Source organism: Panicum virgatum, chromosome 7K, assembly GCF_016808335.1.
Source record: "Panicum virgatum strain AP13 chromosome 7K, P.virgatum_v5, whole genome shotgun sequence".
NCBI lineage: Eukaryota > Viridiplantae > Streptophyta > Magnoliopsida > Poales > Poaceae > Panicum > Panicum virgatum.
Genome location: NC_053142.1, coordinates 50,107,407 through 50,124,139, shown reverse-complemented (window position 1 = coordinate 50,124,139; position 16,733 = coordinate 50,107,407). Strand labels below are relative to the sequence as shown.

General features: G+C 55.1%; 1 protein-coding gene across 1 annotated transcript; it reads right to left on the bottom strand.

The window, feature by feature from the left end:
• Positions 1–380: 380 nt before the first annotated feature.
• LOC120642024 (probable receptor-like serine/threonine-protein kinase At5g57670) lies at positions 381–10,882 on the bottom strand. Its single transcript, XM_039918397.1, has 7 exons — positions 10,124–10,882; positions 9,763–10,020; positions 9,514–9,671; positions 9,353–9,432; positions 9,129–9,264; positions 8,885–9,034; positions 381–708 (listed from the first exon to the last, which is right to left on the bottom strand). The coding sequence occupies exons 1-7, from the start codon at positions 10,302–10,304 to the stop codon at positions 514–516; spliced, it is 1,158 nt and encodes a 385-aa protein (XP_039774331.1). The 5' UTR covers positions 10,305–10,882; the 3' UTR covers positions 381–513.
• Between the last annotated feature and the right edge of the window lie 5,851 nt (positions 10,883–16,733).

The window sequence follows — 16,733 nt, the reverse complement described above, 5'->3', positions numbered from 1 at the left end:
CAGGTCGCCCCCCTGAACAGCGGAGCAGTGGGGTAGGGCCGGGGCCGCCCCAACTGCACTTGGGCAAGCTAACCAACATGTTCAGAGCCGTAACCCACCTGACCTGCCTGCCGAGCATGTGGATGCTAGCCAGCTCGTGGCCAAACTGCTGCAGCGCAGGGGCTCTCTGCATCATCCAAACTTGCCCACAGAAAGCCGCGAGCCAACGACAGTTTGTGGTTTGTTGGGACGCGCGGCCTTGCCCAGCATGCCAAACTGTCAACTGATTTGGGCAGAAACCAGCAAGCATCAGTCACTGTCAGACGCTGATCAGATCGGCTCCTGGAGTTTAAGGCGGCTTATTATGGAGAAGATTCCTGTTAGGATGGAGACACCGAAACTGAAAACCATGGGCCTGAATCTTTTTTTTCCTTCAGAATACTATTCTCTAGGGGCGGTGTATGTACAGACTGATATAATCGCAAGGATCATATCCACTTGATTAATCTACTGACAGATGCAAATATTTTGAGGCTAATCATTGGGGTGGATGCTGCATGCCGACGAGGAGATCGAGGGGGAATCAGATTCATCGTCGTAGTTGTCATAGTCGTCGTCGTCGTCTTCATCATCGAGATCGTCGAAATCCCACAGCTCGTCTTGCTCCTCTTTCTCGGGCATCTGCCATTGATCTTGAGAAATCTCACCGGACTCTAATAACTCCAGTACCTGCCCATGGCCATGTGAATCTAGTCAGTCACTCAATTAAGTACCAGTAGTTGCAAATTAATAAAGAGCACTGGCACTGCAATTGACCGGTCTTTAGAGTAACCTCTGACAAGTGCAGCAAGCTACTGCTACAGCGCATTAGATTTTACACTCAACTGTTTCCTTTTTTTGAAAAAACGACAGCCTCACAGTGCATCACTGAACACTGCACATTTGATTGCCTGGAAAATGGGTTTTCATGTAAATGTTTAATTTCAGATTAGTACAATGGATATATCCATTGATTTTAGAGCAAATTCGTTCAACTTGCATAAGGCACATTGTGAAGGGAATAAGTCTGGTACTCTTGGTCTTTGTGGGGCTGCAGTATCTCCTTTTTGCTGCAGCACGCAGTGGGTTTGTGCTGCCCCTAGAGGACAGCATCTTGGACTGTTTTTCAGTTTGCTATGACAGCTACAGTTAGTAGGACAGCAGCAGTTAGCATCTACTTTTCTAAGACAGCAGGAGCATCTTAGACTAGGCAGTTAGCAGCCCCTTGGCTGGCTGTATATATGTGTGTCCACCCCTCCCGTTGGAAGCCATGGCATTGTGAGTGTGAATGAAGAAAAACCCAGAAAACTTTCCCAACTTGAGTGTCATCCTCTCAGCTCAATGAGAGTGAAAATTGAGCTGCTAACATTTGGTATCAGAGCCGTACTTTCCTGTAGGTTAGACATCTCCTACTCTTCTCCCTCCCAAGCAGCAGTTCAGCCACCACCAGCAGCAACTAGCGCAGCAGCAGCTAGCGCAGCAGCACCTGCTGCACCCTCTGCTCCACATTCCTCACCCGAGCAGACGAGCAGGCTGCGTCTTCTCCACGCAGCAGCCCCTTGGAGGCGCGCCATGTCCGACGCACCGTCTCAACGCTCGGTCGCCTCGAGCGCACGGCGTCAGCGAGATGCCGAGCTCGCCGCGGCAAAGGAGCACAGGCGAGCGACGGCACAAGCCGCTGCAGCAGCGGCGAGGGCGGCCAGGCTGGCTGCAGCGGAGCTGGCGGCAGCCAGGGCGGAGGTGGAAGCAGAGGCGGCGGAGGATGCAGCGCGTGCGGCGGAGGTCGAGGTTGAGACCTTGCGCGGCAATCTCAGCGGCTCCATCGCCGGCGACGCCACCGCCGACGAGGACCTTGAGGAGTTGGAGAGGGAGAGAGCGCGAGAGCGGACCGCGCGGTGGGCAGCAACCCACCACTGCGGCGGTTGCCTGGACGGCGGCGCGCCCGGCGACGGTCCAGGGGCCCGCGCGCCCGGCGGCGGCCTGGACGGCGGCGCGCCCGGCGACGGTCCATGGGGCCGCGCACCCGGGGGCGGAGGCCGCGCCCCTAGCGGCGGCGCGCCCTTGGCGGCGGCGCGCAAGGCGGTGGCGGCGTTCCTGGCTGGGGTGCGCGCGGCGGCGCCCCCGGCTACCACGGCCTCCAGGCGGTGGTCAGGGACGTCGGTCCCGGCGGTAGGTGGCCCACCCTCACCAAGACCAACTACGTCGAGTGGGCCGCGGTCATGGAGGTGAAGCTCCAGGTGCGGCATATGTGGGAGGTAGTCCGGTACGGCGACGTCGACTACGATGAGGATCGACGGGCGCTGGATGCTCTCATCGCAGCAGCCCCGCCGGAGATGCAGTTCACGCTTTCTAAGAAGCGAACTGCCAAGGAGGCCTGGGACTCCATCGCTGCGGCACGTATCGGCAGCGACCGCGCCCGCAAGACCACTCTCTAGGCACTTCGCAAGGAGTGGGAGAACCTGGCCTTCAAGCCAGGTGAGAATGTTGATGACTTCGCCCTCCGTCTCAACACTCTGCTGCAGAAGGTGGTGCAGTTCGGCGACGACACCTACGACGAGGAGAGAGCCGTCGAGAAACTCTTCAGCTGCATCCCCGAGAGGTACAGGCAGACCGCTCGCTCGATCGAGTCTCTGCTGGACCTCTCCACCATGACGATTGAGGAGGCGATAGGTCGCCTCAAGGTCGTCGACAGCGACGAGCCACAGCCTCCCTCGGGAGGCATCTCCATCGGTGGGAAGCTCCACCTTACTCAGGAGCAGTGGGAGGCCTGGCGCGGCCCCCCTCCTCCTCGACTGGTGGCCGCAAGCGCGGCAAGCCGCGAAAGGGGCGCGGAGGTGCCCAAGCCGGGGCACGAGGGCGCGCCGAGGGTGGCGCCCGCGGAGATGCTCAGGGCGGCGCCGCCGATAGGCCCAAGGCGGCACGAGACGACGCCTGCCACAATTGTGGCAGGCCCGGCCACTGGGCCAGTAACTGCCCGCAGCGGAGGCGTGGGGGCCAAGCCCACGCCGCGGAGGCCCAGCCGGATGACGAGCCGGCTCTGTTCCTACTCCACGGGGACATGGAGCCGCATCCGGCGGCTCCGCCTGCCACCGCTCTACTCCACCTCGACGAGCCGCGTGCCCGAGTCCTCCTCGGCAACAGCTCCGACGACGATAGGGTCGATGGCTGGTACCTCGACTCCGGCGCCACGCACCACATGACCGGGCGGCGGGAGTTCTTCTCCGACCTGGACGTCGAAGTAGGTGGCTCCGTCAGGTTCGGGGACTCCTCCGCCATGGAGATCAAGGGCGTGGGCTCCGTGATCTTCACCGCCAAGTCCGGAGAGCACCGGATGCTCACCGGAGTCTACTACATCCCGGCGCTGCGGAACTCCATCATCAGCCTTGGGCAGCTCGATGAGAGTGGCTCCCGCGTGGTGATTGACAGTGGGGTCCTCCGCATCTGGGACCACCGTCGCCAGCTTCTCGCCAGGGTGGTTCGAGGGAAGAACCGCCTCTACATCCTCCACGTCGGGGTGGCCCAGTCTCTTTGTCTTGCAGCTCGCAGGGACGACGAGGCATGGCAGTGGCACGAGCGCTTTGGGCACCTCCACTTTGAGGCCCTGAAGCGGCTCGGCGCCAAGGAGATGGTGCGAGGCCTCCCATGCCTCGACCACGTGGAGCAGCTCTGCGACGTCTGCGTGTTGACGAAGCAGAAGCGGCACTCCTTCCCCCAGCAGGCGAGCTTCCGAGCCAAGGAGCGGCTCGAGCTCGTACACAGGGACTTGTGTGGCCCGGTGACACCGGTCACACCAGGAGGACGGCGCTACTTCCTGCTGCTCGTCGACGACCTCTCCCGCTTCATGTGGGTGATGATCCTCGGCAGCAAGGGAGAGCCTGCGGACGCTATCAGGCGTGCTCAGGCTGCTGCGGAGGTGGAGAGCGGCTGCGGAGGTGGAGAGCGGCCGCAAGTTGTGCGTGCTGCGCACCGACAACGGCGGAGAGTTCACGGCGGCCGAGTTCACAGCGTACTGCGCGGATGAGGGCATCCAGCGCCACTACACGCCGTACAGCCCGCAGCAGAATGGCGTCGTCGAGCGGCGCAACCAGACGGTTGTGGGGATGGCTCGGGCCCTCCTTAAGTAGAGGGGGATGCCGGCTATCTTCTGGGGAGAGGCGGTGGTGACGGCCGTCTACATCCTCAACCGCTTGCCCACCAAGGCACTCGACGGCATGACGCCGTATGAGGCTTGGCATGGGCGTAAGCCGGCGGTCTCCCACCTGCGGGTCTTCGGCTGCCTCGCGTTCGCCAAGGAGCTTGGCCACATCGGCAACACGGAGGGTTCGAAGGCCTACCGCATTCTCGACCCGGAGACACAGCGTGTGCGCACAGCGCGTGACGTTGTGTTCGACGAAGGGCGAGGATGGGCGTGGGACAAGGCGGTGGACGACGGCTCGGCTCCGACGTACGGCGACTTCACCGTCGAGTACGTCCACTTCGAGGGAGCTGGGGGAGTAGGCAGCTCTTCTTCGCCGAGCGTGCCTACCCCGGTCCCCGAGCCTCCACCGACTCCGGCGCCCGCCCCACCGGCGGCACCACGCCCTTCAGCTATGACTCCGGCTGCGCCGAGTTCCTCGGCTGCACCGCCACAACCGGAGACGCCGCGCACGTCTACTTCGACACCTGCTCGTGCTGAGCACAGTTCGGTGGAGTTCGCTACTCCGCTCTCTCACGACGAGGAGCGCATCGACGCGTACCACGACGGTGAGCCGTTGCGGTACCGTACGATGGAGAACCTTCTCGGTGATCAGCCGGTGCCGGGACTGGTGCCTCACGACCTGGAAGCGTAGTTGCACCTCGCGTGCGACGACGGCGAGCCTCGGTCTTTCTCAGAGGCCGAGGGACACGCGGCATGGCATGCCGCGATGCAGTCGGAGATGGACGCGGTTGAGAAGAACCGCACTTGGGAGCTTGCTGACCTCCCTCGTGGTCACCGCGTGATCACCCTTAAGTGGGTGTTCAAGCTGAAGAGGGATGAGGCCGGCACCATCGTCAAGCACAAGGCTCGCCTAGTGGCACGAGGTTTCGTGCAGCAGGAGGGAGTCGACTTCGACGATGCCTTCGCTCCCATGGCACGGATGGAGTCCGTGCGACTCCTCCTTGCGCTAGCTACCCAGGAGGGCTGGCGTGTCCATCACATGGACGTCAAGTCAGCGTTTCTCAACGGCGACTTGAAGGAGGAGGTCTACGTGCACCAGCCGCCGGGGTTTGCGATCCCCGGCAAGGAGGGTAAGGTGCTACGTCTGCGCAAGGCCCTCTATGGCTTGCGGCAGGCCCCGAGGGCGTGGAACGCCAAGCTGGACTCCACGCTCAAGGGGATGGGCTTCGAGCAAAGCCCGCACAAGGCGGCCATCTACCGGCGGGGCAAAGGAGGCAATGCCCTGCTGGTGGGTGTCTACGTCGACGACTTGGTGATCACCGGCACCAAGGATGCGGAGGTGGCAGTGTTCAAGGAGGAGATGAAGGCCACCTTCCAGATGAGCGACCTGGGGCCTCTCTCCTTCTACTTGGGGATCGAGGTGCACCAGGACGACTCCGGGATCACACTTCGACAGACCGCCTACGCCAAGCGCGTCGTCGAGCTCGCTGGGCTCACCGACTGCAACCCAGCTCTCACTCCGATGGAGGAGAGGCTGAAGCTGAGCCGTGACAGCACGGCGGAGGAGGTGGACGCTACTCAGTACCAGCGTCTTGTGGGAGCCTCCGCTACCTCGCCCACACACGGTCGGACTTGGCGTTCTCCGTCGGCTACGTCAGTCGGTTCATGCAGCAACCGACGACGGAGCACCAGCAGGCCGTGAAGAGGATCATCCGCTATGTTGCGGGGACTCTCGACCACGGTCTCCACTACCCGAGGTGCCCTGGGGCGGCACACTTCGTCGGGTACAGCGACAGCGACCGCGCCGGCGACATCGACACCAGCAAGAGTACGAGCGGGATCCTCTTCTTCCTCGGTGAGTGCCTCGTTAGCTGGCAGTCGGTCAAGCAGCAGGTGGTGGCCTTGTCCAGCTGCGAGGCCGAGTACATAGCGGCCTCCACCGCGTCGACTGAGGTGCTCTGGCTCGCTCGACTGCTTGGTGATCTACTCGGCAGAGACACTGGAGCAGTGGAGCTCAGGGTGGACAGCAAGTCCGCTCTGGCCTTGGCGAAGAACCACATTTTCCACGAACGGAGCAAGCACATCCGGGTGAGGTATCACTTCATCCGAGGCTGCTTGGAGGAAGAAAGCATCAAGGCGAGCTACATCAACACCAAGGATCAGCTTGCGGATCTGCTCACCAAACCCCTTGGGAGGATCAAGTTCCTTGAGCTTTGCTCCAGGACCGGGATGGTCCAACTTTCCCACAAGACGACGCACAAGGCTTAGGGGGAGAATGAAGGGAATAAGTCTTGTACTCTTGGTCTTTGTGGGGCTGCAGCATCTCCTTTTTGCTACAGCACGCAGTGGGTTTGTGCTGCCCCTAGAGGACAACATCTTGGACTGTTTTTCAGTTTGCTAGGACAGCTGCAGTTAGTAGGACAGCAGCAGTTAGCATCTACTTTTCTAGGACAGCAGGAGCATCTTAGACTAGGCAGTTAGCAGCCCCTTGGCTGGCTGTATATGTGTGGCCACCCCTCCCGTTGGAAGGCATGGCATTGTGAGTGTGAATGAAGAAAAACCCAGAAAACTTTCCCAACTTGAGTGTCATCCTCTCAGCTCAATGAGAGTGAAAATTGAGCTTCTAACACATTGAACAGCTCAATCATATTGATGTTCTATCTACGCACTGCTTAGCACTGTATATAGCCAGCTTCAGAAGCAAAGCATCTACCTGATAGTTGCAACGAGCGTACCAGCATGCAGTAGAGCGATTGTTTATGTGCTGATAGCACAATGAGTTGAGTAAAGAAATGCATGATTAAACTTTGATTAGGGTAGACTTGGTCTTTTCTATAGCTGTCGGGGTGGCATGTTTCGTACATTTGCTCCAAGGTTTGTGTTCTTGAGCTGTCCTGTGTCCCACACTTCAACTCGCCCTTGGGTTTCCCGTGAACCAAATCAAATGGAGAGGAAAGAAAGGGTTGGGGAGAAGGTAGGAGGCAACAGAGCATCCTATGCCCCATTCCAAAACCAAGAAGCCGGCCATGCTTCAGATGTGACCAAGACCTTGTCTGCTTCTAAAGTTTCTAGTAAAATAGTAGGGCTCCTATGTCCTACTCCTAATATTCATTTCTCAGGCCGTCTCAGTCTGATCCTCATGCAGAAAAACAATAGTATGTTTTTTGTATGCTTCATAAGTTTAATGTCTAGTTCAAAATTTGAAGAGACACTTATGGGAAAGATGGGAAACATTATTCAGACAAGTTCGATACCAATATGTATTGATGATGTGCTGAAGCCCCCTTCCTATAAGTTCAGCTCAGTTGATATATGCATATGATTTTGAGATGATTGTTATGTTTCTGTATTGTGTGCTATACATTATATCTGTACGTGAGCGCCCACACACAATACAGCAATTCGCTGTGGGATCCTAGTGAAGCAGAATCAGTTAGATCCACATTAAAAATTGAGACCTCACCACACTGTGATAGATGAAGACAAGCTCTATGCAATCAGGTTCGGCGCAGTGTTACTCGCCAACTGGTCGGTAGATGCCAGTGTGCTAAACAAGAAGCAAGGCGTGCTGTGCTGTCACAACAGACACGGCACAGCGTGGCAGTATTTAACAACCGTAGCAGCCAAGTGGATGATATAGGCATACCACTAGTACATGATGCTGGTATTTAGGCTGCTCTCAGATGTCTGGTTAGACGAAGCACACACGGATAATCTGGTTTAATAAGCTCAAACAGACTAGGCAGAATTATGCCCTACTGAGATAGCTACCTCACACCAGACATGCATGATAGACTAATGTTTTAGAGTGTATGACTGAACCTGAACCATTACCTCATCTTGATTGAATAACTTCCAATTCATGCTATATAAAAACATAGTGGTATTTCTCAGGCCACATACTTGGAACATTTTCTGTTGACCTCTTCTCTGTTGCCGCTGTTCATCTGATTAATTATACATGGTAGTACTATGATAGAGCTGTTGGACCTAACCTTGAGCATTTCGGTTTTGCTAGAAGTGGGAGAAAAAACTCCAACGAAACCTAGGCCACAAAATTCTATAAAAATGATGAATTATTGATCTTTTTCCGTTGTATGATTAACACTCCACTTGAAGAAACCTAAAGTTGTTGCCAATTTCAGTGCAATGGTATCATTGCCCTTTATTGAACCCCAGAGAGATCCATTGTGGGGGTTACCAGAAGGAGCAACAATTCGATTAGACCACCAAATGGGCCGGGAATTAAAGATATCCCTGACTTTTGTCCTCTGTGATGATGGTCGGAGAATTTGATTTTTCAAAAGACGAGAAAAAGGAGATGATGGTTGGAGAATTTGAACTTTCACAGGACAAGAAAAAGGAGATGAGGGTTGGGGATTTTCATGGTGGTGGACCAGGCGTTGCAACGACCGGGATGCTACGCACTGTCAGTCAGACCCACCCTAACATTCCAAACCTAGGGCATTGTACGCTGTAGAACAATTTGGTCACCCACTATCGAAAGCTACTACCTGCTCTGATGGAGTGGACTACAATTTTTTTTTAAACTTTTTTTCTCCTTTTGGAACGAAGGATTGCCATGCGTTTTTTGCTTTCTGTGATCGGCAGTCTATTTTCACTTGTACTAAATTAAACATGGTGAAGAATTCTGAAGTGTACTATGTAGTGTAGGTTTGCATTCAGGACACAGCATGTGCAGAGAAAGTTGTCTGTTCTCGTACGCACCTGTGTCATGGTCGGGCGCCACGCCGCGGCGCCCCTGACGCAGAGCGACGCGACGAACATGAGCCGCGTCAGCTGCCCGGCGTCGTAGCCGTCGCCGAGCCGCGGGTCCACGAGCCCTTGCACGACGCCGTCGCTCAGGTAAGGCTTGGCCTGCACGTGTTTTCCAACCCAGAATGAGCCCCGCGGCTCGCTGCGGACGGTGGCCGGCGGTCGGCGGCGGTGTCAGAGAAGTGGAGGAACTCACCCACGCAATGAGGCTCTTGTGGGAGCCGTCCACCGGCTTCCGGCCGGAGATGAGCTCGAGGAGGAAGACGCCGAAGGCGAACACGTCCGTCTTCTCGTCCACGATGCCGTGCGTGAAGTACTCGGGCGCCAGGCACCTGTCAACGCGTACAGCCATGCCCATCGTGTCAGCGTCATCACCAACCACAGTTTAAACTGAAAGAAAGAAAGAAAAGCTTGGCTGACCCGAACGTGCCCTCGATGGGCGCGATGGCGTGGTGCGTCCACTCCGACGGCAGCCACCGGGCGAGGCCGAAGTCCGAAATCTGGCCGCACCAGAGAAAGCGGGGTCAGCAATGGCGTCCGTGGACGGACGAAAGCAGAGTTGGCGAGGAGGAGGGCAGCACCTGAGGCTCGTAGTCGGCGGTGAGAAGGATGTTGGACGCCTTGATGTCGCGGTGGATGATCCGGCGCGCGCAGCCCTTGTGGAGGTAGCGCAGCCCGCGCGCCGTGCCGACCGCGATCCCGTGCCGCTGCTTCCACGACATCACCGGCAGCTTCAAGTCTGCGATTGGTAATGGTGAGCTCGCACCACCATTGGCAATGGTGGCGAAGCAGAGCACGCCACCATAGGGAGAGGAGAGGACTTGACTTGCCGTGGAGGTTGGCGGAGACGGAGCCGCGGGTGGAGAACTCGAAGACGAGGTGGAGGCCGCGGTCGACGCAGCAGCCGAGGAGCGCGCACACGTTGGGGTGGCGGACGTGGCCCACCGTGCCCAGCTCCGTGAGGAAGTCTTTCTCCTTCTTCTCGTCCGCCGCGGCCGTCGGCGCCAGGCGCTTCACGGCGACGGCGCGCCCGTCGTCCAGGACGCCGCGGTACACCTCGCCGTACCCGCCCTTGCCCACCATGTTGTCTGCGGCGCAAAGCAAATTCCACGGGGCAGCGCGTGTCAAGGTAAGGCAATGCCGATGGAATTGAAACGCGCGCGACAGCATGGATTAGCCTTTGCCTTTTACCTTGGTGGAAGCCATCGGTGGCCTGGTGGAGCTCGTCGTAGGAGAAGCACCTCCACGTGGGCTTGTACGGCGGCGGCGGCGGAGGGTCGGCGTCGACGCACTCCTCGGCGGACTCGTCCGCGTTGCTCCGGCGGCCGAGGGACAGGAGCCGCTTCAGGCTCCGGCTCCTGAGGTAGTTCATCTTGTCTCACCGCTGACTGACTGGAGCCAGAGGGAGGGAGAACCAACCAAGAAACGCTCAGCCAGAAGGAAACAAGGAGCTCAGCAGAGCAACTCCATGACCATCTGATGAATCCCTCTCCCCTCTCGTGTGTGAGTGACACGCACGCAGGGATGGTACCGGAACCGTCGTGCGCGAGCACGTACGAGTAACAGTGACGACTGACGAGCGCGGGGGGTTAAAGGAGGGGGAGGTTTCTCAGTCAAGACTCGATGAGAGAGGGGGGCATTCAATGGCGCAGCTCGAGCCAATGGAGGAAGAGCTCCCTGCTCCCGTTGTGCAGGGCCGCATTGAATTGGACGCCACCGAGCAGCCTGGAGGGAGGGAGAGTAACTGCCGGTGCCGTTGGTGGCGTGTCCGCGCACGCCGCGCTGCCGAGCCACTCTCTCAACTGCACGCGCGAGAGGGAAGAGGGAGAGAGATGATGGGCAGTGTCCCCTCACAGCGAGGAGACGGAGGCGAGCGCGCGAGGGGAGGGGCAGGGCAGGCAGCCAGACAGGGGAGCGACGGAGGAGCCGTCGATCGCCGCGGCCGCTTCCTTCTTATGCGCTCCCGGCGCGGGACGGACACGAGCCCGGCCGGGGGCCCAGCACGCCAGCAGCGTCTGGTTGTACTCCCAGCACGGTATCGGGGTCAGCTCGGCCTGTTCTGGAGTCTGGGCGCTTCAGATCGGGGCGGCCGGATCGCCCGCTCGGCGCCATCTCCCGCCATCATCACGCCACTGCTCGCCCGTGCCCCGCCCTTGGCTGGCCGTCGATGATTGCCGCGCGCTAAACCTCGCCGGACGACGCCGCTGATCCGTCCGCGCGTTCGTGACTTTGGTGCGCGCCTGTGACCTCGGGACTGGACGGTTGCGTGCTGAGCGTGACGCGTCTGCCGGTCTGTCGCCGTCCCCGGCGTCGTGGATGGCTTTCATTTCATGGCCGCCGTGCCGTGTCATGTGCGCACGTGACGGGGTAGATTGGTGCGGTGTTTGTTTTGTGCGCGCCGGATCTCGGGGACGGTTCGGCGAGCACCAAGTGTGGATGCTGCGGCTGTGAGCCATTGCAGGTGGGTGGGTAGTGGGTTGGTGTCCATGGGCGAGTTTACTCAGCAGGAGCAGGTAATTTTGGTGGCGCGTGCTGGATACTCTGGGCGGGCGACACGACGGTGTGCAGTTGAGGTGTGTCCTCTCTTCTCTCCGCTCCAGCGGTTGCGGAGCTAACTGACGACAGGGAGGAAACGGAAGGAGCGCCCAATCTACTGACAGATAAGGCAGGTGCGAGGTCGGTTGCGGATCAGGTGGTCTGGACTGGCCTGACACGGTCGTCGTCGTTGTTGGGCGGTGCTGCTGAGCCGGCGAGCCGCGAGCTCGGCGCCTTGGTTGCTCTCTTTTTTTTTTTTTGAGAATCGGCGCCTTGGTTTGCTTTCGCCGGCGACGGGCGAGGCAATCAACTCATGGACTGGGCCGGTTTGAAGAGTTGGGCCGTAGAAAAGCAAGCTGAGCTCGGGGGCCAGGCCGACCGAGTTTGGGCTTGGGTCGCTGGGACCGACCGATGATGGCTGGCAGAGTTTCAGAAACATCGTCCCTGTTTGGATGGACGGTTCCGGCTGAAAATTGAAAAGCAAATTTCATGGAGCTGTACAGGATTATAACACAGCCTTCGGATGTTAATCTCCGTTGATCTGCTACAGAGTTGGAGAGATCTAACTCGCAAAAAAAAGAAAATTGGTGAGATCCTATTTTGGTGTGACCGCTGCAGCAAAGACATCGCCGGAACAGCAGATAGTGAAATCGTGACAAGATACAGGGACGGAGAGGTGCCGCGAGGGCTGACCGGTCAACAGGTGAGTCGATCCCAGCCAGCGCAGGGGGGGACGGCCTGCGGCCGGCGCGGTGTGACCTCAGGATGAGGCCTGAGCAGCGGCAGAGGAGGGAAGAGAGCGTTGCAGCGAAGAAGGCCGCGAACCCCGTCACGGGCTCACGGCACCACAGAGTCAAAATGGGCCTGTTGGTAGGGCCTTCCGGTGTCAAATCGAATTGTAGGTGAAGCCCATTTCGGAGCGCGGTTTTTTCTTTTTTATATTTAAAAAAATTAAAATTTCAAAAATATATGTCAGTTTTGGAAAATTTCAAAAATATACCCCGGTCGCCCTATGGGGGGGCGACAGGGCTCAAATGTATTTTTTTTTTCTTCAAATTTGCAACGAAGTCCCTGGAGAAAAAAAAGGGGGGCCTGTCGCCCCCCAGGGGCGACAGGCCAGTGGGCCCGCCAGGGGGGCCGGTCGCCCCTCCTGCTGGCGACAGGGGGGGCCTATCGCCCCCCCCACGGGCGACCGGGTCAGCCCACCTATATAAGGCCTCCCCCTCATTCCCTCCTCTCATTTGACCTCAAAAAATCCAAAAAAATTCAGAAAAAAGAGAGGGGTGAGAAGAAGGGAAGCGGCGAAGCTCTGCCGAATTCCGCACTTGTGGTCTACCGGTAACTTTCGTATAAATTCGTTGATATTGTATAACAATTTAATTTAATTAGCAGATTAGCTGAATTAAATTTGGTGCTTTAGAACACCGGTTTAGTATTACAATTTGAGTACTATTACAGACTTTTTCAAATAAAATAATTATACATTACAATAGAATTATGATAGTACCTTATTGATATTGCAGTATAAGACAATAGAATTATAACAGTACCTATATTTTCACGCATCGATTTGGTATACGATATGTGCATTGCTTAAATTATGGTTTGTTATTTGACGCACCACACTATAGCGCCAATGTCTTCGTCAGGATCAACCTACATTCCGTGGAGCAAGTGTAAAGCCACCGTACCCAAAGGAATTGATGTGCCAATGTGCTTCTGCGGTTCGTTATGCAAGTTCATGCAATCTGAGGTTTTAGGAGATGACTACGGCATGAGGTTCTTTATGTGTGAGAACTACGAATATGATCCACCTAAGCGATATGGCAAAGACCGGGCCAAGGTAGCAGGACAACATACGCTATTTTTCTATATGACCTAACATTGAGTTATGATTCTAACTTGTGTTGGACAAAGTCACCTCCGCCTCTTTGTGATTTTATGCAGTGGTTCGACACCGTGCAGTCGCAGCAGGTAAAGGACATTGTGGAACAAAAAGCAAGATGGGCTGCAGAACATTGGCGCCGAATGAAGCACGAGGAACAGCAAGAGGAGAAGCGCAACAAAGAGCAAGAAGAGATCCGCAAGAGGATGGAGGAGGTGGATCGTAAGGCGGCGGCCGAACGTGAAGCTGACAGGGAGAGAAAGCGAGAGAGGGCACGCCGTGCGAAGGAAGCCGGGCCCGAAGCAATTAGGAAGGGCAAATATCCTAGGTGCACTCAGTAGAATAGTACCATATAATCCCGGCATTTTACATTCCATAAGGCATGGTAGGTTTAGATGCAACAAGAAATTATCTTGTCGCGTGCACATGCCACTGCAATTAGTTGTTTATGTTTTAAGTTGAGAGCTTAACTCTGTGTGTTGTAGCCTTTACCATTAATTTGCAGTTGTAGCCGGGAGTCTATGAAATCTTTGAACTTTTCCTTAATATTTTCGAAGCTTTTCATATCACTAGAATACTAAAATACACACATTAATATAACGATAAGAATTAAGAACTAAGAAATATATCAGGGTCTGCTGCTAAAAAGCTCGAATAGCTCAAAATAGGAACCATAGTGTATCTAGCTGCGAGTACGAGATCATAGGTTGCCACTGCTCAGCACGGCGATCACGGGTTTCCCAAATATCGCATTCTTTGCCCAGACATATGTGACATGTTTAGCAGTGCCCTTCCACCATTTCAAAAAGATGTGACAACACAGCAACCACTCCAGCTCACCTTCAAAGCAGTCTCTCTGGCGAGGACGACGGACCTGTCATTCTACAGCGAAGGTCTGTGGCGTGTAGTGGGGAAGGCGGCATCTAGGCGCGATCGACCGAGCGGCAGTAATGCAGTGCTGTGAGTCTGCATGCACAGAGATGCATCGAGTAGTCATTTCGAGAATCGAATCTAGCATTTTCAGTGTTAGGTCAGCTAGCCTCTTCACTGTGTTGTCATGTAGGTTTTTTAGGTGCATTTACACTCCACACTCCGGGTATCAGACCTTTGTGCGCCTATAAATACTCCCAAGTTTGTGAACTCCCAGCACAACTCAAACATCAAACCTCATTGTATACCCAATGTCTGGAGGTGGGTCTAGCGGGAAGAATTACTATGGTTTTGAGAAAGGAAAAGAGAGAAGAAAGGGAGACCCCATAATATGGGAGGGGCCTCTTGGACCTGATTCCTTTCCGGAACCAGTGTTTGAGTTTCCGCCACAGCACAAGAGTGAATTTACCAATGAAACTCCTCTTCGACAATACGATAACCGTAGAGAACCGTGGCCAAAATGCAGACATGGTGAGGACTGCTTAGTGCAGATGTGCACCGACGGGATGGATGGCGGTCGGCGTTTCTTTAAATGTCCACACGCATGGGTAATACTTGGTTGTTTCATTTCTTTATCTTCAATGAGACACCTTACATGGAATTTGTTTTGCAGTCTTCCGATGCTCCAGAAAACTGTGGTTTTACTAGGTGGGTAGATCCTGCACCAATTGATTCTGTTCAGGAGTTCATCGAGTACCTCCAGATAAAGATCTTTGATCTGGAATGTAAGGTGAACCATTATGAGGAAGTGAGCGAGAGTAACAAAGACGACGAAGTTGATGATACCAGCAATGCAGCCAGTTCACAGGATGAATCATGCACTATTCCTTACTGCAACTGCCCTTGTCACAAGAAGAAGGGCCATGCGCCTCTGGCACCACCGCCTGCACCACCTGCAATGGGTGGATACTGCGGAGAAGGCTCAACGCAGTTTGCTACGTGGGGGTGCGGCTACTAGGACTACCCTAGTGCTAGTGACATGCTGCATCATTGTGTTTATTCTGTTTTTTTAAATTACCTAAGGCATGTTAGGTTAGTCCGGAATCTGTTTACCGTAGTTTGCAACGGGTTCTGACATGCCACTGCATGTGTGATGTGTGTTTCATTATCGTTGTATTATGATGTAAAATTTGGTGGTTCACATTACGTAATGCATTTCTTAGTTTTTATTTCTTATCGTTATATTAATTACATGTGTGCTTTTAAGTTACCTGTAGATCAGGAGTACGCAATTCGGCAGAGCTTCGCCGCTTTTCTTCTCCTCACCCCTCTCTTTTTTTCTAAATTTTTAGGCTCAAATGACAAAGGGGATGGCGGCGAATGGTGGCCAGGGTTTAAGTGGATTTGCTTGGACTATGCTATTTCTGAATAATATTTTCTATTTCATAGGAGATCTTGGTCCCTTATTTATAGTTCTAGCATTAACAGGTCTGGAATTAGGTGTAGCTATATCACAAGCTCATGTTTCTACGATCTCAATTTATATTTACTTGAATTATGCTACAAATCTCCATCAAAATGAGTAATTTCATAATTGCACCTTTCGAACATTGATATTGTAAAAATTCTGTGTAAAGCCATCATTGTTAGAAGGGAGCAGGAGATACACAACTCCTTTAGATATCAAAAGTTGCATAATAATCTGACAAATAAAGAACTACATATGAAAAAAAAGCTACGGAAGCAATGGTTCCAATTTGCATCAGGGGACCCTGTCGCCCGTTGGGGGCGACAGGCCCCCCTTTTTTTATCCAGGGACTTCGTTGCAAATTTGAAGAAAAAAAATTATATTTGAGCCCTGTCGCCCCCCATAGGGCGACCGTGGTATATTTTTGAAATTTTCCAAAACCGACATATATTTTTGAAATTTTAATTTTTTTAAAATATAAAAAAGAAAAAACCGCGTTCGGAGCGGTGCGATCCCAGTTATTGGCGGGCCCAACTCGACGCGACCCCACCTCGATGGCTCTGGTGTATTACAAGCCGGAGCGACGTGGCGCTGCATGCAGCTCCACGCCGCCGCCACGTATCAGCGACCGTGTCGCGCGCGCTACGCGACACCGTCCTTGTTCAAACAGATGAAGGTATGGTCGACCGGAGCAAAGGAACAAAAAGCCGAGGGCGAAAGGTCTCTGAAGAGAACCGAGCTTAGCTCGGGTGGTGAGCGCTGCCGGTGTGCAGCCCACCCGCCCGGGTTCGATCCCCGTCGGGGACAACCCGCGCGTCTCACCGGGGAAAATTCCCCAGAGGGAGGCTGAGCGTGTGTGTTAGGGTGTGAGTTGCTCAGTAGGCGCATTCTGGGACCACCCAGGTAGCCTCACCTGCGTTTGAGCGCGCGGTCAGCGTGGGCGCGGTCAGCGTGGGTGCTGGTGCTCCAACCGAGTTCTTAAATGATGTACCAGTGCTCCTGGTGTAATTCAAAAAAAAAAAAGTCTCTGAATGCTCGCTAGC

What these genes read in the sequence shown, in the direction of transcription:
- LOC120642024 (XM_039918397.1), bottom strand. Translation starts at nt 10,304, where the DNA reads ATGAACTACCTCAGGAGCCGGAGCCTGAAGCGGCTCCTGTCCCTCGGC. An exon ending in CCGCCGACTACGAGCCTCAG is followed by an intron (nt 9,433 to 9,513) that starts GTGCTGCCCTCC and finishes TGGTGCGGCCAG; the next exon opens with ATTTCGGACTTCGGCCTCGC. An exon ending in CCCATCGAGGGCACGTTCGG is followed by an intron (nt 9,265 to 9,352) that starts GTCAGCCAAGCT and finishes ACGCGTTGACAG; the next exon opens with GTGCCTGGCGCCCGAGTACT.